Source organism: Ictidomys tridecemlineatus, chromosome 3 (genome assembly GCF_052094955.1).
Source record: "Ictidomys tridecemlineatus isolate mIctTri1 chromosome 3, mIctTri1.hap1, whole genome shotgun sequence".
Taxonomy (NCBI): Eukaryota; Metazoa; Chordata; class Mammalia; order Rodentia; family Sciuridae; genus Ictidomys; species Ictidomys tridecemlineatus.
The window spans coordinates 115,904,166-115,929,985 of record NC_135479.1 but is presented as its reverse complement, the minus strand read 5'-3'; the positions used below and the strand labels follow the sequence as shown (position 1 = coordinate 115,929,985).

Sequence of the window (25,820 nt, the reverse complement as noted above, 5' to 3'; positions counted from 1 at the left end):
GTACATGACACCCTGGTTTTCAGTTGTTATTACTTGTGGCACCTAGTGACTTCCTTTATTTTCTTGTGAGCATAGCTTGTCACTTAAAAGGATGTTTTGGGTTACTTTGTATTTTTATCTAACTTCTTTAGATATTTATAGCTAGAATTTTTTTTCAAATTATCTAGACAACAATACTACCAGAACTAGATTTCTTATATAAGATCTTGTTTTTATAAAAACAGTTCTTTTTGTTTTTCTAACCTATTTTACCTGTATACAGGAAATGCTGAAAATGATATCTTGATGTTAATTATGGTGGTTAATGGAAGGTGGAAATTTTTTTAAAAACTGAATTTTTCTTTTAAACTTTTTTGTGGTTCCATATCTTCTTAAAATCCTTCATGATTATCATGCATTATTACAAAATAACTTTTATCTTTAAAATCTTTAAAAAATTAAGTCCATATAGAAGATTAGTTTTGACAAGGGGAAGTACATTTTTCATGGCTTTCCTTTAACATTTGTAAATATGATCCATATTTACCTCTGTCTGTAACAGCTACTCTTTCTCTTAGATCAGTAACTCAGTTTTGTAATCCTACTCCCAGGTACAGCAGCGACCCCTTAATAATCCACCTGTTCTTCCAGCTAAGCAGAATCACTATGCTGCTAAACAGCAGCTGACACGCTTCCTGGCTGGCGGAGGTGTGCCATCTTCCTCCACTGCCAAACTACTTTCTAGCCATGCCAAGTCAAAAGCTCCAGCTAGACCAGACTCACAGAGCCTGACTGTGGCAGGTATTCAGAAAGCTGAAAAACTGACCTCCACAAAGTTAATGCCAGTAGCACCCACAGGAATTCACGATTCCAGATCAAGACCCCTGTTTCAGCGTCGCTCATGGAAGAAAGATGGATCAGCAGCTTGCCCTATTAGACGTGGTTTGGAAGAACAACTGAAACCTCAGGAAACCTCAAGGACTGGAGGGAGATGGCCAAAGCAATCTCGCTCCCAAGGATGTAGCCCAACTCAAGATTTAGAGTCTAAGGCCATTTCTTCGTCCTCTCCTAACATCTCCAAAATGACAAGTCCCCAGCTGCCCATTAGGGCAATTAAGGAGGGCCTTAGACACTCCCATGGACCTCAGGACAGGAGGGGCATGAATTCCTGTGTCTTTACTCTCCTAAGAAATGCTGCATCACTAAATGACTTCTCCTTGATGCATGACCACCAGGCCTTTCGTGTTCCCAGCTCTAAGCATGACTTTAGAAAACAGACACCTGCAGATTCCATCCAAGAGGACTGTGATTCCTTGCAAAGCATCCCAGAATTCCTTCTTTCCCCTAGGCAGCTCCCTCATGCACAAATGCACCAGAAAAGATGGGACAGCGTGGAGCAGTTTCCATTTCCTCCCTTCGGCCTCTACCCAGTCTATTCTGATTTGAACTTGACCACTTTAGCTTCATTGTTTTCTGGGTGCTGTTTGTCCTCATCATTAAACTTCCTGGCCTGTCCTCTCTATTCAGAACAAGTTCACAGTTCCCAAGCTTTCAGGAGCCCTGGCATCCCTGGGGACAAGTTTCTGCAGATGTCATCGAGGCCATTTTCTAGACCTCCTAATTTCCCTATGCTTCCTAGCCAGGCTCCTAGCAGGAAGAGAAATCTCCCTACTGGGCGTGCAAACGGTATGGCTGTGTCATCAAGCACTCCTGATGTGAGGGTCCTTGGCCAGCCTAAGTCTGTGCCACCTCTGGTGGGTGACATCTTCCAAGGTCCCTGGCTTCCCAGTCGCCTGGTGTTCCTCCTTTGGGCTTCATGCACTTCCAGACACATGTGGGGAATCCTTTGGGAGTTTCACATGTAATCCTCTCCTCCTGGGTGTGGTTAACATACTCCAGCTTCCAATTAACCCTGCATCTAGTCATCAAACTATTCCCAAGTCTTAGAGTGGGTGATTATATTTTAGAAGAAATAAAATTATTTAGATGGTAAAAAGTGACAGTGCTAAATTTGGGACTGAAGCAACTAGTATACAAATCAGAACCTTCTTTGGTTTGATTCATCATTTTTTGAACACCCGATTTCATTCAATTGGGAATAAAATGAACATGAGAATTCTTATCTTCTTGATCTTGTAATGCTTCTCATCAGCCATGTACGAACTTTTCTTCTAACTCATTATTTTCAGATCTCATTTCTTATACTAGAAAGGAGAGTGGGGCACAAAGTAGCCAAACAATAACATGCCTCAAGACTTGAAATATGAACAGAATTTATAGCTTAGTGTTTTAACTATTGCCTGATAAGAAAACTTGGGTTAAACTCTTGGGAGGTAAAGAGAACTTTTCAAGTGCATCTTCTGTCAGGATATAAATTTGAAGACATCCTCAGCAGTGAAGAGCAGGCAGCTGTGCCCACGCCACTGTCTCCTGTGACATGGGGTCTGGACATTTTCGGCCCTTGTGCTAAGGAAGACACTACCCAGCCATCTTCTACCCACTTGCAACCTCTTCATTAATCAGCTCCAGCATGTTTCCTAACTCAGCTCTAAAGCTTCTTGTTGGATATTTTTTTCATCTTTGATTACCCTTCCATCCACTTCTTCTCTTGCTCATTGCAGAGCAACCATTTTTCAGTGGTATTATAGTGTTGTCATGCTTCATCCTCTTTGTCTTCGTTCATTTTGTGAAAGAGAAGTGATCATTGCTTCTCATTATCTTTCCCACTTCTTACTGGATACGCACGCTCTGAGCAAATGAAAATGCTTGATCATTTACCAATGGTGTTGTGCTCTTCCTTCCCTCCTTTTCCTGAGTATTCCATCTGTCCTGAATGTCACATTGGCTTTGCTTTTCAGATTTCAGCCAGGAAGGAAATTGTCTCTGAATTAAAAGAACAGATATGGTCATGCCCCCCATCCTGCACCTGCTTTCAAATTCTGTACTATTTCTGGATTGGGATGAAAGTCAGACTTGTTCTGTGAACACAGAAGCATGATGTTCTGTTGAACCTCAGGAAAATTTGAAGGTCTTTTTTTCTCATTTTTTGGACCTTGGGATTCCTTTTTTTTTTTTTTTCTGCTGTACCTTAAAATGGCATGTGATTGTCTGGGCCTGGTAGTAACTCTGTAGCACCCCCCTTCCTTCCCCAAATACATAAAAAAAAATTGCCCTCACACCCAACAGTGACAGAATGCTCTGTTTACATAGTGTTGCACGAGATAGTATTTTAATTTTTTTTTAACACTCCATCATGTTCTCTCTCCGCCATGCGTGTCAGTCATCTGGCTATATTTTTATTTGGCAAACAATGATCTGATCAGGGCCAAGATAGCTTTTTATTTCCCATCATCCCATTGGACCTTGAAATCTCTATATAAAAACTTCTACACTTGGATCTCTCTGTTGTGCACTGATTTTTTTTTTCCATTTTTATATGAGTTACTTTATATATGAGGTTTCCAAATTATGAGTGTTTGCAGCTCTGCTTTTATTGTTCTTCAGTTTCTGCTTATATTTCTTAAGATTTGACATAAAAGAAACCTGGACCCAAATAGTAGGGAGCACCTTTGAGTTTATGTTCTTCCATTTCCTGGCAGTGTGGCCTGGGCAAGTCTTGGGGCCTTCCTGAGATGCACTTCCTGGGCACCTCCAGCCTCACAGTTAGAAGGATCAGGGCAGTCTCATGTGTCTGTTGACACTGAAACTCTGGTACCAATGCAAATCAAGTATGGATTCACATTTAATTCCCAAGGCCACTGCAACCGCAAGGAATGTTTTGTCTTTGTTGTTTCTGATTTGGATTTCACGTGACTGATTCACATGCATCTCTATCACCTCACTCACCTCTCCCCAGTAATAGATAAGCACTTTGCTAAGGACTTGCTTCACTACTTTTAAGTTATGTGCTCCTTTCAAGTGGGATCTATACTTTTTCTTGGAATATTTGTTATAGTGGACCTTAGAAAAGTCATTCTAGCCCTTATCTTCAGACAAGATTGCATTTTAAACATTCCACAGGAATGAGAGTCTCTCCTATGCTCAAAGGTGCCCTGGAGAAGAGAGGATCCTTCTTGTCCAGTAAACATCTGCCTCGTGGTTTTGCCAAAGAACCATATGACTCACCCTTTATGTGCTGGTGAGCACAGGGTCAAAGTATCTAATGAGCACTTAGAAGTTATTTATTGACTTTTTCCCCTTTATCTAGCATTGCCAGTAAAATACAGAAAACACATTATTTTGTTCAGTAAGAGAAAAAAAAATTCTCATACAATTATGCTGAATTTAGCAATTAAGTAAAACCTTCTAAGGCTTGTGTAGACCCAGTGTACCCAACATCATATAAAATATTATGAAAATGACATAAATATATTTAACTGTCTGCATGTTTGAAACTACTTCTATCATTTTGTTTAGAAAACCTCAAAAAATATTCATTATTGTGAAGTGAAACAATCTACAGACTGTTTTCAAATATACAAGCCAGTTTGATAATTGATATTGGTAGAATGTTTCTCCTCTACATGTTTAAACATTTTTATTTATTTTGAAGTTGTTTTATGACTCTTGGAATCAACAAATTTACTTTTAGCTGGGCACAGTAGCACACGCCTATAATCCCAGTGACTCTGGAGGCTGAAACAGGAGATCACGAGTTCAGAGCCAGCCTCAGCATCTTAATGAGGCCCTAAGCAACTCAGCAAAACCTTGTCTCTAAATAAAATATGAAAAAATGGGATCGTGGGGGCTGGGGATGTGGCTCAGTGGTTAAGTGCCCCTGAGTTCAATCCCCAGTACCCTCCCAAAAAAGTTACTTTTTGATCTTCTATATTTGTGTAGCCTTTCTGCATCTCATAGGCCTTGTCTGGCACCCCCATAGTGCCCAGTGGACAGCTCAGCCCTTCTTGAAGTAGAATTGTATTTCTGAGACCAGTTTTTTCTTTCTCTCTATAAGGCTGTAGTAAATAGTATAGTATTTTTGCAGAGGTAATCCAAGCCTCTTTAAAGTTATTTTAGTTAACATGGTAAAATGATTCTTTTAATAAGAAAAAGAAATTGCTTTGATAGTGAAATTTGATCAATCTCTGCTAATCCTGTGCTCTGTGTTCACTGGTAATCCCGTCAACAAGAAACCCTTTGTAATGGGTCTTTGTTGTTATCATCTAGAACCTGGACACTCTATCAGATTTACTAGAAATCTCTTTTGGGTAATGTTCCTGATATTTTATGTCTTGGCAACAGGAGTTGCAGCAGATGCTCTGCTACTAGAATTTTCTGAGTATCCTCAGGCAGATTGAAACATATCTTGATTGTGCCCCAGTTTTTAATCACATATAAGCTTATTCTAGGCAGAGGGGATCTGTTTCTTTTTTTTTTTTTTTTTTGTCTCTTTCTCATATCTATCTCTAATTAGTAGACATACATTGTCATAAGAGGCCTTTTTGCCTGGTCTCAATATATTTAGAAGGACCATCTTCTAAATATACTATCCAGCTTTCCCTCTGAAGCACCATTTCCAGTGTTTGTTTTGGTATCTTTGCTTCAGTTCTTCAGGTGATCCTTTGGTGCAAGCTCTGTGCAGCATTGCCTTCCCAAACACCTTAAGACAAGATTTTCTTGAGGTAAAATGTGTACCAGATGCCTCATTGTTACAGCCTTCTCATAGATTTTTTCAAATTTCTTTGGACACACTCAATTGCAAGAAATTACAGCACACTGGACCCATCCTGAAATAATTTTTAAAGTGTAACAAATTATTATTTAGACCATACCTTTTAGAATGCTATGCCTGAAACATATTAATGGTAGACTTTAGTCCATAAACTAAGTGAGAGAAAGCATAGGAAATTCTACTAGAAGTACATTAGTAACATTTGCACACAACAATCAAATCCATTAACTGCCTGTGAAAATCAGCACTCAACTTTCTGCCCTGTTTGTTTTCTAGTGTAGTTTTAGACCCCCGGGTGGCCTGTGGGTCTATAAGCAGGAACACTTATTTTACTGGAAGCTTTCTGCTGTCATTGTTAAAGGAATTCTTTATCTCAAAAGTGATTTCTTTGCTCAAGATGGAGTCTTAGAGGCAGACTTTTCTACTGTTGCTTTGTAAAGTGCTGCGTCTTAGTGTGTATTTTAAACTAAATGTAATTACAAGTATCCCTCTCTCTGAATACATTTGATTTCTGAATTTGGGATAACAGGTGGGTAGAGTGCAGACAGCCAGGTGTTCATCTGATGTGTGTCTGAAATTCTTGGGTTCCTGAGCTCAGACATAAATGGTTTGTATAGTAAGAGTTCAGATGTTAAGAGGGACTTGTAGGGATAATCAACCTGTATTTCCAACTAATATGTGTTCTGGATTTTGAATTTAATAAAGAGAGATTAATGTCTTTAAAAAAAAAAAAGAGGGACTTGTACCTGCCATTCATCTATTAACAATATTCCCTGGAAATAAGAAAATGGCTGATATTTGACTAATTCCAGTGGTCTAGAAATATTCGCCTTCTTTTCCAGGTGTCTGGCATTTGGAAAGAAGTATGTTACACACCTTCGTCTCACTTTATGTATTGCTGTCACTGTGGGATTCTTTCCTCTTTGTGGTCTTGTATCAGGGTTGCTTTATTCTTTTGCTTGATGCAATCATCAAATAATGATTGCTGATATAATACTTGGTATGCAAGCACACATGAAGTATACCAGTTCCGGTTTATATTCCTGGCTTTTTGCAGCTAATCTCATTTGGTGTGTGGTGAGTTTGTGGGACATGGAATCTCAAAACTCAAGCCAACTGGATGCAACTGTATGTGCCCTGCACAGCCATGGTGGGAGATGAGACGTTCCAATTACCCCCTTAGTGGGGCAGAAGGGTTCTTTCCTATTGGCTTATCTTACCATGTTTAAATATTAACAAACTTATTTTGTATATGAGACGGAGTCTGCCTCTAGAAAGAACCAAAATGGGACAAAGGATGGGAAAGAACAGCATTTTTGAAGTTTTACTTCCAATCAGGGAGTAAAATGAATAACATGGTACACCTGTGCAGACAGAACTGAATATTGAGTCAGCAAAAGAGAACTAATTGCCCAGTCTGAGGAGTCATCAGGGAGAGGAGAAGGGCAGCATTGCCCTGGCAGGTTTGGGAAGCTGGACAATTAGCTTGACCCTGAAGAAATATAGGAGATAAAGATGTGGAAAGACAGATCTGAAAGGAAAAACTGAGGCCTCTTGAAGTTGTGTAAGATCTTACATCATGTCTCACAGTATATGTCTAAAAATCGAAAATGTTCTTCAAGATTGTCCTCTGCGATAGTCATTCTGCCCTAAATATGTACTGTGGGGTAATTGAACCTTCCCTGTGAAGAGCCTGAGGTCTGTTCCCTGCTTTGGGCTGAAAGAGACCCTAGATGATAGGGAATGACAAGAAAATGAAGTGGCCTGAGAGGATAGGGCTGGAGGAGAGAGAGGGAGTGGAGGCAAGGACATTGCCACGTGTGGAGAGCAGAGGGGAGGAGGGGAGAGCAAGGCAGGGGAGGCCATGCTGGGAATGGAAAGAATGAGGAGCAGCAGCATATTTTAGGGAGCAGGGAGGGACCATTGAAGAGAAAGAGCCCTAAAGAGAGAAAAAGAAAATGATACAGGGAGTCTGTTTAAGACAGGCGGTGCTCATTAAGGGGGCAGCCTGGAACACCCACATGCCTATCAGAAGCGTGTGAAGAAGTACAGGGTTCATGGACTCAACTTCACTCTCTGCCAGCCTTCCCCATGGTTCTTTCCCTCCTCGTCCCATGAGTCAACCCAACCCAAGTTTCTATTTTCTCCCAAGCAATCTTAATGCCTAGTACAGTTCCCTTTGATCATCTAGGGTGCAGACTGTCTCCCTGGCTAACCCCATGGCTTTGTGACCAACCTGCAAGATATTATGCCAATCAATGTAAGATAAGCTCTTAGTAGGCTCAGCTAACTGCAGTAATACAAGGTAACGGGTTATGGCTCAGAGTTCTGCATTTTTTTGTTTTTTGTTATTTTTGGTGCCATAGTGTTTGCTCACATTTAAAAAAAATAAATTAAAGCTTTCTGCAAATTTTTGAGGCAGAGCAGAAAGGAAGACTCATGGCTCTTTGAATTGATCAGAGGGACACAAAAATGGCTGTGCAGGTAACTACAGAAAATCCTTACTGGGAATTAATTAACTTCTATCCATTAAGGCTCTCTTTTCCTTTGGCTTCTAGGTAGAAGAACGGTCAAGGCTGAACCGACAGAGTTCACCTGCCATGCCTCACAAGGTTGCCAACAGGATATCTGACCCCAATCTGCCCCCGAGGTCTGAGTCCTTCAGCATTAGTGGGGTTCAGCCTGCTCGGACACCCCCTATGCTCAGACCTGTTGATCCCCAGGTATAATCTCTTCTTTATTTCACTGGGCATTAGGATGTATGATAAAACTCAGTAAAAGCCCAGGGGAGGGGCTGGGACTATGGCTCAGTGGTAGAGCACTTTCCTAGCATGTGTGAGGCACTGGGTTCGACCCTCAGCACCACATATAAACAAATAAAATTAGGGTATAAAAAAATACAACAACAACAACAAAAAGCCCACGGGATTATAACATGGATTTAGGCATAAGAGCAGTCAAATGACAACCCTTAATGTCAAAGTTATATAGCAACATAGAAAGTTCCACTGAATTTGAAGGATAGAGGAAAGAGTGAGAAAGGATAAAGCACCACCCTTCACTTGGAGTCAACCACACCATTCCTTCTTGGTAAACTGGCTCCTCTGAAGACTCCTAAGAGTTTTGCAAGGTGAGGACAAAAATCTTTTTGGTTATAATTACCAAGACTAAAATTCCTATAGACCTTTGAGGTCTACACACACACACACACACACACACACACACACACACACACACACAGCCTTTTGTTTCTTGGTATTTTGCACTGGAGTCTAAACCTAGAAAAATTAAATGAACTTGGCACAGTAAAACGGAGTCTTCTAAGCCAGCCGTTTCCCCCAGCAAGCTCACCGCCCCCCAACGGCTTCAGCATCACCCAGGAACTAAAGAAATGCAGAATGTCCAGCCCCACTCAGCACCTTGGGTGGGGCCTGGCAGTCTATGATTTAACAAGACTTCCAGGTGATTCTGCTGCCTTTACGGTCTGCAAACCACTGTCTTAAGCAACTCAGTGAGGAAAAGAGATTATTTAACTTTTAGAAAAGGAGAAAATTTCTGGAAGCTCTATAGGACTTTTAAATTAAATAAGCCTAAAATGGAATATGAAGTGAAACAGAGCATGGGATTCCATAGAAAGATATAGGTATTGCAGCCTTTTACACCTGTCTAGAATTTCTTCCAGGCATCCACCTGTGTTAGGACTTTCCACAATGTATTTTAAGGTCACTTTTGAAATATGGAATACTATCTGAACAGGAGTTCAAAGAGTAGTGATAAAATCAAGTATTCTTTGTGATTTAAGTTCACCTCTAATAGTTGGCATCCAAGACTTTTGAGAACCAGCCATCTCAACATAGCTTCTTCTGGGTTGTTTTTCTATGTACATAATTCTTTTATGCCTACCTTCAAAAGGATACATTTTTTAACAAGAACTTCTCTTTTAAAACCCCCAACTCTGACCTTATAAGGTTTATTTTTCCCCCTGTTAATAGGGAGTTTAGGAGGAGACACTTCTTTCTAAAAGTGACCAGAAAATGAAAAATATATTTTATACCATCTAATTGGGGGAAATATTTTTCATGTGCCTCAGTTTTTTGTTTTATTTTTATTGATTGATTGATTTAGGTTCTTTTTAAAGTAAGTTTGTGTCTTGCAGTAGATATTTTTTAAATGTGCTCTGGTTTTAAGTCCTATTTAATGTATTTAGTGATGATATTTAGCATTGGTGTAATTTTCATTGATTCTGTTCCGATCGAAGCCTTAACATTCAGTGGAACTGGGCTTTGAGGACTCTCTCCAAATTGTCATTAATAACATGCCAACTAAAATTTCAGACTAGACAAGTTTGACAAGTCCTGTACAAAGCAGATACTAAACGCTTGTTGAATTCATGGTTTGATTTAGAAAGCTCTCTAGATTTCTTTCTCAGCCAAGATCTATGGAACACCTTCCATGGATGGACACAGAGCTAAACTCAGCATGACAGGCGTAGCTCCTGTCTCCAGGGAACTGAGCTTCCTGAATGGGAGTGTTGGGTTAAAGAATCATTAAAGATAATGAAGTGTGAACAGTGCTATGATAAAGGGGTAACCAGTGCCCTGGGTTCTGATGATTACTCTTAAGTATCACTTCAAGACTGCATGTCTTGTCTGCACAAGCAATATCACCAGATGGCCAGTGGTGAGACTTAGAACTCACAAGACACATCCTGGTGCCAAGTGATGGTTAATGCTGTAGATGGTCAGAGGCAGCAGCACAGAAAGCAGGACATGCAGAGGTTAGGCGTGTGGGCCATGAGAATTAGATACTAGGTCCCAATCCAGGCTCTAGCACCTGTCAGCTGAGGACTCACCATGTGGCTTAACCTCTTTGCATCTTATGATGCTCATGTGTAAGATGAGGGAAATGGTTGTGTCCACCTCATGGTGGACTCAGTGAGTTGACAAGAAGTTTAGAGCAGTCCTGCTTTTATAGAGCAACAACACTCTCTAAGTTAGGTGTTTTAAAGGAGGAAGTTTGTAATGTTAGAAGAGAAGTGCGTAAATAGATTGCTGTTCAATAAATGCTCGCTCGATACAGCTATTGTCACTAGCATCACACGATCCACAGCTTCTCAGAAAACCATTTAACTTGTTGCCAAAAACTCCCATTCAGCCCTACATATTGCTCTACATGGGAGATTCTGAAGGGCTGTTTAAAGTGTGCTGTGGGCATGATGGACCCTGTAATTCAATTCTCAGGCCCTGGAATTTTTTTCCCCTCCTTCAACTGATTGAGACACTGGCAGATCTTCTTCTAATAATGTTGCTCTGATGTTGGTTTGTGCTTAGATCCCGCAGCTGGTAGCTGTAAAATCCCAGGGACCTGCCTTGACCGCCTCCCAGTCAGTGCATGAGCAGCCCACGAAGGGCCTCTCCGGGTTTCAGGAGGCCCTGAGCGTCACCTCTCACCGCGTGGAGATGCCACGCCAGAACTCGGACCCCACCTCTGAAAACCCTCCTCTCCCCACTCGTATTGAGAAGTTTGACCGAAGCTCTTGGTTACGACAGGAAGAAGACATTCCACCAAAGGTAATGTCACCATCGCGACCATCATCCCTATCATGATGGTCATGAGCACACCACTACTGGTCCACCATGAAAAGCCTGGTAATGCTGACTTCCTCCCTCTTCATGCTTGTCTTGGTCCCTCCTCATTCCCAAGCTTTGACTTGGATTATCACTTTTTATTTCTGAATGTCATCTCCCCAAAAGAGCTGAGACTCAGGTCAGTTGAATGGCTTAGAAGTATGTGTCCTGTACCAGAATTGGTGCTCTCAACCCAAGCATTCCAGACCACTTTACTATCCATATTAAAAATAGAGTAATGGATATTTCCAATGATGACCACATCTACTTGTAGACAAGTTGAAAACATCCAGATAAAAAGTAGAACATTTATTTAAAGTAAAACTAGATTTCAGGAATTCAGAAGGTGCTATTTGCCCTTGCAAACTTCTGGTTGGCTCCATGTAAGGACAGCTTCTTCTAGGCTAAGCCACAATTCAGTTCCAGCCCTGATTAATCACTAAGGATGAAACTTTGGGGTAAAATACCAGCCTTTCCACTGGACAGAACAGTCCTGACTTCGAGTTCTTTTGTTCTCCTGTACCAACTCATTGTTAGTTCCCAGAAATGTTCTGGACTGTGACTGTAATCGGGCTACAAACAACCAGCATGTTTTTCAAAATACTGAAAACATCTTTACATTAGATTCTTCCTAGTTCAGGAATCCCCCTTTCTCCTAAACTCAGTGTAGAGAGCTGTGACAGGCATGGAATTTCCCACAATTTCCAGGAAACAATGCCATCATTAATTCTATGAAAAAAGATAGTATAATATTACAGCAGAATTCCATTATTTTGAAAATGAAAACAGCGAATGATGGCTTTTTTTTTTTTTTTTTTTTTTGGTGGTGTCCTCCTCTTATTGAAGCAGAAGTGCCATCAGAAAAGGTTACTTAGGAGCAAAGATTAATGTGACAAATGAGGTACGTCAGAGAGACGGAAAGTGGAAGCTATTGGTCCACTCTAAATATATACAGCTGTGTATTTGTAAAAGTAGAGGAAACTCCAAATTGATTCAGATACTTAAGTTTTAGTAATTAAATTAGACTCTTTCAACTCTTCAAATGTTCATGTTTACGAAAAGAAAAAGTGAAAATAGCAGTAGTAATATTTAACTTGAATGGATGGTAGCACCGCTGTGGTCACTCTCCTTCACTGCCTCATCTTTATGTTAAGATGGGCTGTAACAAAAAAAATTAATTTTTCAAAACAGAGGCTGACACTTTACATTGAAAGTCATTTTCTACACTAGAAGTCATAATGTGACTCTTTCACACCGTGGACTCCTTTGGTACTCTGACAATATTTGATTTCATAAAAAAGGGTCTGCATGAGTTTCATCAAAGGAGACATATTTGAATCTACCTTGAGCTTTTCCCAGATAAGCTAATAATTCATTTTCCTGCTGTACCTCACAGTCTTGGTGGTATTCACACACTTTTTTTTTATTGTTAGTAGTTCAAACATTACATAGTTCTTGATATATCATATTTTACAGTTTGATTCAAGTGGGTTATGAACTCACACACTTTTTGATGGCCCTTTCAGTCTTCAAAAAGTCTTCTGACCTGGAAGTTTAAATGGTAATTGCAGGTTAATTAGCAAGTGGAAATATCCAGGAGCCATTGTATCAGGTTCTCCAGTCTCACTGAAATGACTTAATGTCCCGAGTTCTAGCCTGATATCCCAGTTTCTCTGTGGATTTCATAGCCTGTTAGTGGTAATGTGAGCTAAAAATGGAACTGGGCACTGTCTGGGCGGCTTTCATCTGATGCAGCCACCAGTGAGGTAATGGTACCCTGAAAAGGTTTCAGGAATCTACCACTCTTGGCCAAACGAGAGACGTTAATCACACAGAGCTTAGAAAAATCAAGACTATTAACTTAATCTGTCTTTAAGTTTGCTTTTAAGATTGGAAATCACCCTCCTTCATGGTTGCTGGTATGCTTCAGAGTCTTTGGTCTGCAGATCTTTGTTTGGTTTTATTTGGGAAGCTGAATATTTCTTTGAGGAACAAATAATATATAATTCTTCCATATTTCAGGTAGTTTCTGTAACTTCTGCTTATCATTATAAAGGAGTAAGATTTTCAGAGAGGAGCCTGTGGTCGATGTTTTCCGGAAAATATTCCTGAATTCTGCTTTTCTTCCAGGTGCCTCAAAGAACAACTTCTATATCCCCAGCATTAGCCAGAAAGAATTCTCCTGGGAACGGTAGTGCTTTGGGACCCAGACTAGGCTCTCAACCCATCAGAGCAAGGTAAGGGAAGGAAGATGACAAGTAAAGGAAGAAGCCTCATCCGCCATTGTCATCATTGCTTTCCTAAAAAAAAAAAAAAAAAAAAATTTAAAAAGTCCCCTGTTTGTTTGTTTTTTTGCTTTAGAAGCTTGTTAACTTACCACCTGGACGTTAAGCATTGACGGACCAGACCACATGCCTCTTGCCACTTCAATAAATCTTAGAAAACAGTGTTACGGTGAGGGTCCAAGAATGAATGAGCGACTGGATGAGTGAATGAAGCAACCCAGGAGGCAGTCAGGTGTATTGAACTGACAGTTTTTAAAATCTAGGAGCAACATTGCAAATATAAATCAGATTGCAGTATCCCGAACTGTAGCTTCCGAGTCCCATTTGAAGGGAGTCAGCAAATCAAAATGGTCTATTATGAGGTGATTTTTAGCATCCAGTCAAGAAATGAGCCCTGGGAACCATTGAGACATTACAAAACAACTGCCAGGAAAAGAGTGACCAACTGCAGAGCTCCTCCAGCCTGGCACTTAGGAAAGGACCCGCTCCAGTAGGGAGATCACTTATTGGGCATTGTTGAGGGTCTCTGAAATGCAGTTATGCTTTCTCCGTTATTCTCTGCTCTCCTTCCAGAATTTTCCATCAACAATGTATACTCTTATAGTCAGGAAATTGCATCCACTCCCACTGGTTAGTATAGCAGTCTCGACAAGCTAGAAAGTAAGCAATATCTTTGCAGTATCTGGGCAGATTTTATGTGGTAACAGATGCTGTTTGCTGCTGCTGTTCATCAAGCTTCCCTCAGATTTTTCATGATGAATACATTCCTTTTTAGGATCCACTGAAATAGCAAATGGCCTCTGCTGAGGCTATAAAAAGGATGAGCTTGGGCAGGCTGTTTTCTTCTCCTTCATTGTGTTCATAATAAGAGAAAGACCCTCCTTTCCTAGTAAGAGAAAGAGACTAGAAATGAAGCTTGCAGTTATTTGTACACATTTTAAAAATATGGAATGTTTTTGATCTTAACGCTCTTTCTTCTTCACATGAAAAGTCGTAGGAAGGGGTCAGTCCATAAATAAGATGAAATTATGCTAAGAGCAGCATGCATCCCTTGAGGGCAAAGATGCTAGCTCATTCCGAGTGGAATTACCAATCACAGGAGGCTCTGAATGAGCCATTTTTTTCTTCCCAGTGACTTGTCAGACTCACGCTGAGCTGATGTTGCTAAGCAGCACCGAGCAGACCCAGACACACTGTGGCTGGGGAGCCAGAGGAATGCCAGCCCTGGCTCTCCAGCAAACTTCCTCCATCCCCTTCCTAGAGCAGCAATAAGCCCCAGATTGTCAGGGCTTCTTGCTCTTTTGAACCCTGCCCTTAGGGCTCTGTTCATTAAATCAGTTGCTTAGAATTGAGGTTGCTTTAGATCCAATATTATTTCAACTTTTAAGTATTTTTCCTTCTGTCGACCAAAAAGTAAAAAGAAAGATCTACCATTATGTAGTCAAATAAAAGGCAGCTTTTTATTCTCTCCAAAGTGAGATTTTAGTGACATTGGGGCCCCGTCTAATCAGTGTTTGATGGTCAGATGGTTATAAAATATGAGTTTTTACCTGGAACCACTTAAATATTTTTACCTTTTTTTTTAATATTTCCAATATTTCTCAATAGTTCCAAAGAATGCATGAGAGATGGTCAACAATTTTCTACTTAGGTAGAAAGGAAGCAAGCTAAAATGTAATAATTATTTACCTACAGTGGAAGAAAATTGGGGACTGTGGAGAATCCCTCTCTCTTCATGTGGAACAGTCCAATAGAACACCCCCATGTCTTGCTAACACATATCTCCATGTGACCAACATTTAAGATGTAGATTAGGCTTTGCAGCTCCAGATTGGATTGCATTTATAAAAGCTTAAAAATACAGTTGACTGTATAGAGATAGCTCTCATTCACTTTTCCTGGGTAATAAACCACCCCAAAACTCAGTGGCCTGAAAGATAGCAGTTTATTTTGCCTGTACCTCTTCTCCACAAGGTCTTTCATCTGTGTATCTTTACCCCTTAGCAATCTCAGAGCAGCATTCTAAGAGTGACACTCCAGTACACACAGATCTGTTTTTTGTTTTGTTGCAGTACTGTGCATCAAACCCCCACATAGTATTTTTTTTTTCTTTGCTTCACCTTTGTTGATGTCCCACTGGCCACAACTCTGAACCATGGAAAGGTACCACATAATTTCATGGACAGGGAAAAGTGTGATTACCTGGGGCTTCTAAACTGCATTTCTTATTCTTGGTTGATAGTCCTTCTTTTCTTCCCAGTCTTTTCTTTGAAGTGATAATAAGGGAAACTAAAAAATTAGCAAAATTAGAATAAATGCCAGTGAAAGCTATAGTTAATTAGGGACAGATTCAGGACACTTCTGTTATTATTTTTAATTCATTTGCTAAATTTAGCTAATATATATTAAGAAGCTGCTGTATGCAGGGCTGCACACAGCCTTGGGACCCAGTGACTCCAACCAAGACTGCCTGAGTCATAGGGCCTACTATTTCCTGCTATTCTTTAGAGTACAGGTATAATTAACGGCAAATTATATTTGTTTGCCTCACCTTTTTGTTGTTTTTCTTTGGTGTAAATATGTGAATTAGCTTATTTGTAAAAGGCAGACCCTCTCTCTTCTCCTGTGGCAAACTTACAGACCCCAAGTTTAAAATAACAGTGTTTCAACACCAAAGGATCTCAGGCTCCCAAGTTACCCTATGGAGAAGAGCCATCAAGGAGAGCAGTTTGCCCTATGGATAATATGATGTGTGTGAGAAACAACCCATTTATGAAACCAATAACAACCACCAAAAAAAAAATTGGCAGATTATAATGGTTAAGAAGCTCAGATTTTTAATATTAGTACTAATATTAAACAGAAACTGCAGAATGTGTGTTTTGTATTTGATAATTTGGAAAACAGTACATTTGAATAAAAAGAAAACCCCTTTGTATCCTTAAAGGGAAGACTCTTGGCAGTGTCAGGCAGTATGCTGACATGTAGCTGTTACAAAATAAAAGCAGAGCTTTATTCTAAATACCCTTCCTTCTCCCAGAAACAACTCCCTGGTAATTCTTCTGCTATCTACGCACACTGTACCAAATCAGAAAAAGTCCTCTAGAGAGCATGCTTTTGCAGTTTTGAGCAGGTATAGCTGTGCTGCAGTCAGTTGCTCAACCAAGTGTTATTGGGCAACCTTTGCAGGTCTTTGTTTATTTAGTGAACACCTCTGGAGCACTTATATGTATGGTATACTGCTCTAAGTGCATTGCAAATATTAAATGTTTAAACTCTATAGCAACTCTGTGAAGTAGTGACTGAAGTCAACCCCATGTTTTAAATGCCAAACTGAGATAAAAGTTGAGCAAATTGCCCAATGTGATGAAGTTAATAAGGCGGTATTTGAACTCTGGTAGTCTTACACCAAAGTCTACTCTCTGAAGTGCCACTTTATGTTGATCACAGCACCAGTGCAGCTGCCACTGCTGCCTGGTTTTCCTAGGGGAAAGGGACCCTTGATTCATTGACGGACTCCACACCGTTTTTCCTGTTTCTCACTCTGGGGTAGATGAATGTGTTGACATTCCTCCTATTATCGATCCTTATCCTGTGAGACTCAATACCTTGTAAATATCATTGTCTTGGGAGACGTATTTATACTCTGAACTCTTACGCACTCAAGCTGGAACTGGTATTGTCTGTCACATGCTGGTGATGACTCCCTTCCTAAATGGCTGAAGTCTTGGTGATCCCACAGTTCAGTGACCCCAGGCAACCATCCTGGCTCCTCTTTCTCCTGTGTATGCTGCTGAGCATTGCTCAAGCTGCCAGATCCAAGAGCGGTTCTCACCTACCCTGTGGATAATCCTGTCAGGGCACTCAGTTGAGTTTAAATCAAGTTTTGATAACTAGATTGTTTTTAAAACTTCCAGACAGTTTAATATTTAACTTTGATTCATGTGTTCTTTTAAAGCAAATTAAAATTCGATCAAACAAGTATACTCAGAATATAAAAAGATTTAAATTGAGCCAGAAACACCCAGTCAAAACCCAATGACTAAAAGCTTAATTTCAAAATAATTCTCTGTCCCATCCCAAGCCTATCTTCTTATGACTTGTTTATTCTCATTGACTGTATCATCAGAGAACAAAGTAAAGTGAATTTTGGCAGCCAGTCAGTTAATTAAAAGACTTGGCCCAAGTACTTGGGCACAAAATCACTTTGTAATCCTCATTTTCTATTTTGACTTTTTGTATGATTCAAGTGGATGGAATAATTGCCACATTTTACTTTACTATGTGTTTTATAGACCAAACATCATTGTCTGCACAATAGCAAATGTAGGAATTAAAAGTTAGCATTTAAAGAAATCTATTTGGATGTTTTCAAATTTTTACATGTTTAGATTGAGTAGACTCAGTAATACATGAACAAGAGAAATCTATTATTTAATGGAATCCTTCTGAAATTGAACCTAGAGCCTTTATCCCGGATCCCTTGGACCCAAAGCCACACCATACATACATAATAAAGAAAAGAAAAATGTGAACAATATGACATTTTCTCAAATTGCTAGTGTTTGACCAAAAAAATAAAAATGAAAAGGTAGAAAAGCATTGTAAGTTCTCCCTTTTTCTATGGGTGGTTACATAGAAACCAAAGACTTCATTTAGTCTACCCCAGCAAAAAATAGCAGCCTGTCAAGATCAGCACCTACCCTGGTAAGCTCCAGTGGGAGGACTTGTGCTAATGAGGCCCAGGTCAGGGATTTAATGCCCATGGGATCCAATTAGCTTCACATGGGAAGAGTCTCTGAGCCCCATCAGAGATGCATGCTCATCTCAACTGATTCTGCTAATGTCCTTGCTCTTGTTCTACGCTGGGACAGCCCTGGCCCAGGCCTCACCATCTAACATGGCAACAGCCTCTCACTGTTCTGCCTGCCCTTCTCCTGGCCAGTCATGCATAGACCTCCCTTGGGGGATGTATCTTCTCTGCCAGGCTTTAAAGGCTGGTGCCTGATCAGGCTATAACCTGACCTTTCCTTCTGATCACCCTCCTCTCCAACTTGGCACTGCTTCCTGTTGGTGTCCCCTCCACACCCACATACACCTGGAAACCCCAGCCCTGGTCTTTACACAGGCTCTTTCCAGCCTCCCAGCTTACTGCCCCAAGACCCAGTCAAGTTCTCCCTCCTTCATCCCACTGCCCATGACCCCTCCAGTCTGCAAGAATTGTTCCCCAAGCTCCAGCAGTATTTACAGCCTCTTTCACAGACAACATTCAAAGTTACCATGTTTAATGTTGTCTCCATTGTGTGTATCTCATTGCCACCATCATGTTGTAACTTGAGTGTTCGCCCTGTGACCTGTGTTTCTCCATCCCTCTTCCCAATCCAGTGAGGCTCACAAAATAAATGCTTACTAGAAAGGTTTTGGCTAAAGAGTCAAAGAAATGCTACATCTGTATACATATGTGCACTTACACATACCTAACTTCATGCCTTTCACCCAAGAATTCCATTTCCAGGAAATAGAGATATGGTTGAGTATTGGTGTGCAGACAGATGATTATCTCATCATTATTTGTCACAGCAATGTATTGGAAGCACCTTAATATCTAAGAGCAGAGGATGGCCAAACTAATTCATCTATACAATGGACTATAATGCAGCCATTCCTTTTTTCCAAAACATAAGAAAATGCTCACAATGCAGTATTAAAAGCTAAAAAAAGCAAAAATAAAAACCAAATATATGATATGCTGCCATATATACAAAAGAAAAAAGATGAGAAGATAATTTACCAAATAGTAAAATAGTGAAATAAAGTTGAATGTCTTCTTGTTCAGGGATTTTGAGTGTTGCTGCCTATATTTCAAGTTTAGTATAATGCACACAGGAAAAAGTAAAGGAAGCTTCCCTTTAAGATTCACCATCTCAGAGCTAGTGCTTTTAGTGTAATGACTGAAAGATTGAGTCAGGAGTTCATTCCCTGAATGCCCAGGAGCTGGCCAGGAGTTCCATGAGGAAGTCAAGCTGCCAACTTCTGAGACTCCTTCAGTGCATGGTATCTTGAGTGCCCCCTTTACCCCTTGACCTTGCAGACAAGTGCTGTACGGTGCTTCTCCATCAATGGCAAGTTATTTTCCCCCAGGCTTATTGATGAACAGCTGACAAATAAATTTTACACACACACACAGCATCAATGTGATGTTTTGCATCTGTATAAATTAGCATATCTATCATTTCACATAGTTTTCATGTTTTCTGATAAAAACATTTAAAATCTACTTCAAGTATACATTATTACTAATTATAGTCACATAGTGTACAAGAGATCTTCAGAACTTATTCATCCTAACTGGAACTGTTCCCTTTGATCAGCATCTCCCTGGTCTCCTCCTACTGATCCCAGAGGCCCTGATAACCTCGTTGCTTTTCAGAGTTGGACTTGTCCACATATGAGGAAGATCATGTCATGCTTGCTTTTTTGTGTGTCTGATGTTTTTGTGTTTAAAACACATACGTGACGGTGACACAGGCCTGCAATGAGGGGCTTGGGAAGCTGAGGCAGGAGGATCACAAGTTCCGGGCCAGCCTCTGCAGATTAGCCAGGCCCTAAGCAACTTAGGGAGACCATGTCTCAAAAAAATAGAAAGTACTGGAGATGTACTCAGTGGTTAAGTGCCTCTGTGTTCAATCCACAGTGTGTGCATGTGTGTGTGTGTGTATGTGTGTGTACACACATATATAAACATGTCCATATACACAAACACACACACATATATATATATGATATATGGCCATCAGCAGTGTGCAAGTATTTCCTTTTCTCTGTATCTTATCAACGCTTATCATCTCATTCTGATAATTGCCATTCTAACAGGTGTCAGGCGATAACTCCTTGTGTTTTTAATTTGGTTTCTCTATGCTTAGTGGTGTGGAGAATTTTTACATAAGTCTGTTGCCTATTTTCCTTGGCCCATTTTTAAATCTATTTGTTTTCTTGCTATTTTGTTGAGCTTCTTATATATTTTGGATATGGAACCCTTATCAGATGTGTGGTTTGAAAAACTGGCCAAGTCTTGAGGGTGTAATCAATGTGCTCCACCATTGCAGCAACCCGGATCTCCGGAGAACGGAGCCAGTCTTGGAGAGCCCCTTGCAGAGGACCAGCAGTGGCAGTTCTTCCAGCTCCAGCACCCCCAGCTCCCAGCCCAGTTCTCAAGGAGGCTCCCAGCCTGGGTCACAAGCAGGATCCAGTGAACGCACCAGAGTTCGAGGTAAAGCCTATCTTACCTTTCCCCAGGGACACTGTCCATGGAGGAAAGCCACGGGTGGAAAGAGGGGTCTTTATTGACCCTGGTCCCGGTGTGGTCATCACTCTGTGACCCCAAATAGCCCCTTCGCTGCCTCAGTCTTCCACAGGGACTGGGTCACCATCCTTCATTGTGTGGACCAAATTCTTGCTAGATTCAGGTACTAGTGTTTTCCAGAGAAACCGTCAAACTGTGGTCTTATTTAAAAATAGTTACTAGTCACTGAATTTCCATTTTTATTTGATTGCCTTTAGAATTTTATGTACCTCTGAATGTCCTGTTCCCAATGTGCCAATCATCCCTTTTAGAATTCTGAACATAGTTCATAATTCTAGGTATTTTTCAAAATGAAATTTAATAAAGACTAACATTTAGAATAAATACACTTGAGAGAAGAAATAAAATTTCTGACTTGAAAAAAATATATTTGACTTTTCTGGTTATTAGATAGGTAAAAATTAGTCTCTCTAAGCATTTAATGCAAATCATTCATCACTGTTTACTTTTCATTAATGGAGAATCTTATTGAAAACCATTAATATTGTACATGTAATTATATGTAACAATACATTTTCTAGCTAGTCAAAATTCACTCTGGATCACCTTCTGCAAAAGGTGATGAAAACCAGTACTTTTGAAGTGCATTTAATAAATATTTATATACTTATAAACCACTTTGTTCAATGAGAACCACGTCTTGTTTATTCTTTCTTGGCCTCTGCAGTGGAGACAACTGTAGTTTATGTCCTAGTATCCCTTTCAGGTTGTAAATAAGTGGAATTGCCCTGTGTCCATTCTGAAAAGCTTGGTGTCTAAAACCTGATATCCATGTCAGTGACTTGGGACATAGACTGGCCCACGGCTGCCCCTATATACATTCTTCTGACTTTTGTTTCATAGACCAGAGCTATGTATGTCTTTGTGTCTGAACACAAATTTTCTTAGCTTAGAAAAGTGTCATTCCCTTCTATTCACAAGCAACTTAATTAGAGCAAATACTAAAGAAAACAAAAAATTATATATCATTTTATTCTCTGACCTAGATGAGGTTTAATTCTTAATATTCTTTCCTTCAGTTCCTAGTTCTGGATTTAAAGTGTTTTTGTGTCCCTGGTATGTCCCTGCATAGGAAAGTCCACTTTAAAACACAACAAAATATCTCTTGTACCCTGGACTGTGTCTTTTCTACCTATAAGCCCATCAACAAAAGAAAAGTTGGGAGCCTCCCCCACCTTCACCTCTTATTCTGGGGCCCTTCACTTTATCACCAACACTTTCCTACCCCCACCTCATTCTTCCTTCCTCAAAGGTCCCAGACCACTTCCAGTCCTGTTTAAAAATTATTCCGAATAAAGGTGTTTGGTTTTTTTTTTTTTTCCCTACAAAATTCCATCCTGGTGAGTAAGTAGTAAAGGAGGAAATCAAGCATAGAACCTTAACTTGGAAGCTGGTTTAGTACAGTGATGAAGAACAGAACTTGGAGAACTCAGAAAGAATCCCCACTTAACCCATAATAGCATCATGAGTTCAGGCCAGTTGTGTCATCTTTCTAGTCTGCATTCACCTGTAATATAGAAAAATAGTGCCACACCACTAGGTTGGAGCAAGAATTAAATGAGATAATCGACACAGAAAGCATTGAGCCCTTTACCTGATACATGGGTACTCAGTTCATGATGGTGGTAGTGTGCTTGCTACAGTTTTTCTTATTATTACTACCGACTTCTAGGTTACAGGTCGTAATGTGTCTTCCTTATTTTGTTTGTCTGAACATTTATTATTTTTCCATGTATATGCTTGAGGATATACCTAAGTGAATGGCAAGTCCATCCAGTAATCCTGAGGGGGATGACACTCCATTGATGGCTCACCTGGGGCATGAGTCTGCATTTTCTGATGGTCCTGTCTCTCTTGACCCTCCGTTTTCCCTCTAGCCAACAGTAAGTCAGAAGGATCACCTGTGCTCCCCCATGAGCCTTCCAAGGTGAAACCAGAAGAATCCAGGGACATTACCCGGCCCAGTCGACCAGCTGTGAGTGCCTTCCTCTATGAGTTTTTAAACTCTTTTAATTTACTGGAGAACCCACAACATAAAGTAGTCAGGGATACATTCATGATTATAATGAGCAAAAATTGAGATGAATAAAAGAAAGGATGCTGGGAACGTCCAGAGGGAAGTGATACCTGATTTAAAAAGAACTGAGCAGATCTCGGATTCTGTCCTCTGCCTTTGAATGTTTTGCTGATCATCAGTGCTCCTTTAGAGAGTAAAGCAGTAAGAGGAATAACTCGTGTCTTTCCATAATTTCTGCTCAGAAATGGCAAAAAAGATGTTGAACTAGCAGTTAAGGATGCTCGAGCACTTACTATGGATTTCTCTTATCTCTTCTGCTCTTTCTCATATTATTTTACATATGAATGAACATTACAGTTTTTCTGCTACTTTTTTTGCCTTCCAGAGCTGTTTTATGGATCCAAACTTGATAAGCATGGTGTGAACAGGGACCTAACAATTTGAAATCCAGCATCATTGCTGGACACCATGTACACTTACAGAAAGAAATAAAAGCATGCAGGCTGAAATTTGAAAGTGGAAAATTACTTGGGAAGAGTTACTATCCACCCAATTTATTTCAATTTTCTGAGACTTCTACAAAATGAATGTGAAGCCTTTTGGGTTTATTGTGTTCTTTTTTTTTTTTTTTTTTTTTAAAGATCTTAACGTAAGGAGGTATACTGAATAATAATGAAAGAAATGTGCATGGTCCTGGGTTGAACTTCTCTTTGCCTTTTGTCTTTCTTAGTTTTGTTCTAATGATTGCAATTCTGTGTCTAACCTGCTTCCTTTCTTCTGGATTTTCCCCTTCTGTGGATTCTTCTGGATTGGGTCCCTCTTATCTCAGAGCTATAAGAAAGCTATAGATGAGGTTAGTATTACCTTTTCTTGGTCATACTTTCGCAGAATGTAAATATTAAATTAATTTCCTGATGTTGACATTCAGAAGAGGCTGGGGGAATCACAGGTTCAAAGTCCAGTCTTCTACTGGGAGGAGAGCCCCTTCGATGGAAGGCAGCCTGAGACCTTCATCCCTCCCCATGTAAAGCTTAGAGCCTACTCTCAGAAAAATGTCACCTTTCCAATGTTCCATCTGGCTAACACCAAGTGTTAGTGCTTTATTAATGGCAGAGTTTCTCCTTCCATTACCTTCCAATAGCAAACCTGTCCTCACCAGCCTTGCTAAGAGATGGCTCTCTGGTTAATAAAACCACTGAGAGAGAGAGAGAGAGAGAGAGAGAGAGAGAGAGAAACATCATTCCAGGGCACTCCAAATTTATAGTGTGTGATTTGTGAACAAGGAGTTACTGAGTATTGTTAGATTAATTCTGTGGGGCATTAACAAGAGCATCAGCAGCAACATCAACTTTAGTTAATGAATCCTGGTGAGTTAAGTGACTTTATTTCCTTATCTTTGGAGACATTTTTCCATTAGAGAAGTATATGGCTTTGCCAATCGGAGGTAGCTTGCTAAGAAAGATGACTGCCTCACTGCTGTTTGTCAGGCCTGCATGAGTACAGCATAGTGGGATTTCTTTTCAAAGCCAGACCTTGCAGAGTCCTCAATGCATGGAATCTAAAGTCTATCCTGATGGCTTTAAGGCTGAACCTCTGCTGAGCACTATTTTTGTGAAATTACATGGAAAAAGCACTGGCTTGGGGGATCAGCAAGCTGCATTTAAATCTTGGCTCCCCCAGTAAATAGCTGGCTAGTATGAGTCTCATAACCTCTCTGGGCCAGAGTTTTTCATCTGTAAAATGAGGATAAAAACACCTGCCCAACCTCACCTATAAGATTGTTTAGATCACTCAAGGTCATGTGTGTAGAAGTACTTTGTGATGCGTAAAACCCTATGAAAAACCAAGAAGTTGTCATGATTGTTAGGATTTGGGCCTGAGTCATAGAGCTGGTCTCAAGTGGGAAGAGCACATTTCTATGCATCTGGGCTTTACCAGATAGCCTCGCTTTTTCAGAATTAGGACAATCTCACCATTCAGTGATTTATAAAGTTATCCTAGGTAAAGGATTATTGTTTATAAAGGAATGAGCCTCTACATGTCTACCGTGTGGGGATGGTATTTATGGAGAGGGAAGAGGGCAATATTCTTAATGCCTCTCTGCCAAGGCCTTGCCAGATCCTTTCCCTCATAATAGTGAGAAGAATGGGAAATTGTCACAACTTTTGTCAATTTTTTCCCAGAACAGGTGAAGAAAGAGAATTATTTTCTGATGCCATGGTTACCAGTAAAATGGTTGAGTGTTTATGCACAATTCAAGGCAATTTTATGAGTCCCAAAAATGGCCTAGGAGTGGCTCTCATGTGGGACAGAGCTCTAGTGGATTTCATCTGGTTAACCCTGGATATTTTAGACTTTCCAAATTTGTTTTATTTACCTGGGTGTATTCCACCACATTGGACAGAGATGGGAAGAGGCAATAGAAGTATAATTAATTAATTATATAATTGATTAGAAGGAACTGAGGCGATGTGAATCATACACCAACATCTCTGGGACCATGTGTAGCTAGAAAAAGCCCCTTGGGTGACCCTGTCAATCCCATCTCTTGGGTGTCATTGATCCAAAGCACTAAAAATACTGGACTACTTGACTCTCCCTAACCCTGTTGCTCGTAGCTGAGGACGATTCCTCCACTCCACCACCCTTAGGAGACAGATTTGGCTGTCATATTGAAGGCAGAAGGCACTGCTACCAGATAGAGCAGAGGGATGCTACTAAAAATCCTACAGTGCACAAGAGAACTTCCCACAATAAAGAATTATCTGGCCCGAAATGTCAATAGTGCCACAGTGGAGAAACCTAGAATTTAACTAGAGCTAACCCTGACCCTTCCTTCTCCAGTCCACTGGTTTCAACATGGTTTCCTTCTCAGTGA

The 25,820-nt window shown here is 40.3% G+C and overlaps 1 protein-coding gene across 7 annotated transcripts in view; it reads left to right on the top strand.

The window, feature by feature from the left end:
- Positions 1-25,820, top strand: part of Tnik (TRAF2 and NCK interacting kinase) — a 375,407-nt gene that overhangs the window by 307,096 nt on the left and 42,491 nt on the right. For 5 of the 7 annotated variants that reach the window (XR_013436636.1, XM_005332470.5, XM_078043639.1 and 2 more), the window contains 6 exons: positions 8,209-8,373; positions 10,981-11,220; positions 13,408-13,514; positions 20,669-20,832; positions 22,803-22,900; positions 23,772-23,795. Coding sequence is in view for 6 of the 7 variants with exons in the window: in XM_005332470.5 (XP_005332527.2) it covers positions 8,209-8,373; positions 10,981-11,220; positions 13,408-13,514; positions 20,669-20,832; positions 22,803-22,900; positions 23,772-23,795 (798 nt within the window). In the remaining variant the exon portion in view is untranslated. The remainder of the gene's footprint in view (positions 1-8,208; positions 8,374-10,980; positions 11,221-13,407; positions 13,515-20,668; positions 20,833-22,802; positions 22,901-23,771; positions 23,796-25,820) is intronic. The other 2 variants (XM_005332469.5, XM_005332471.5) reach the window with 1 other exon arrangement.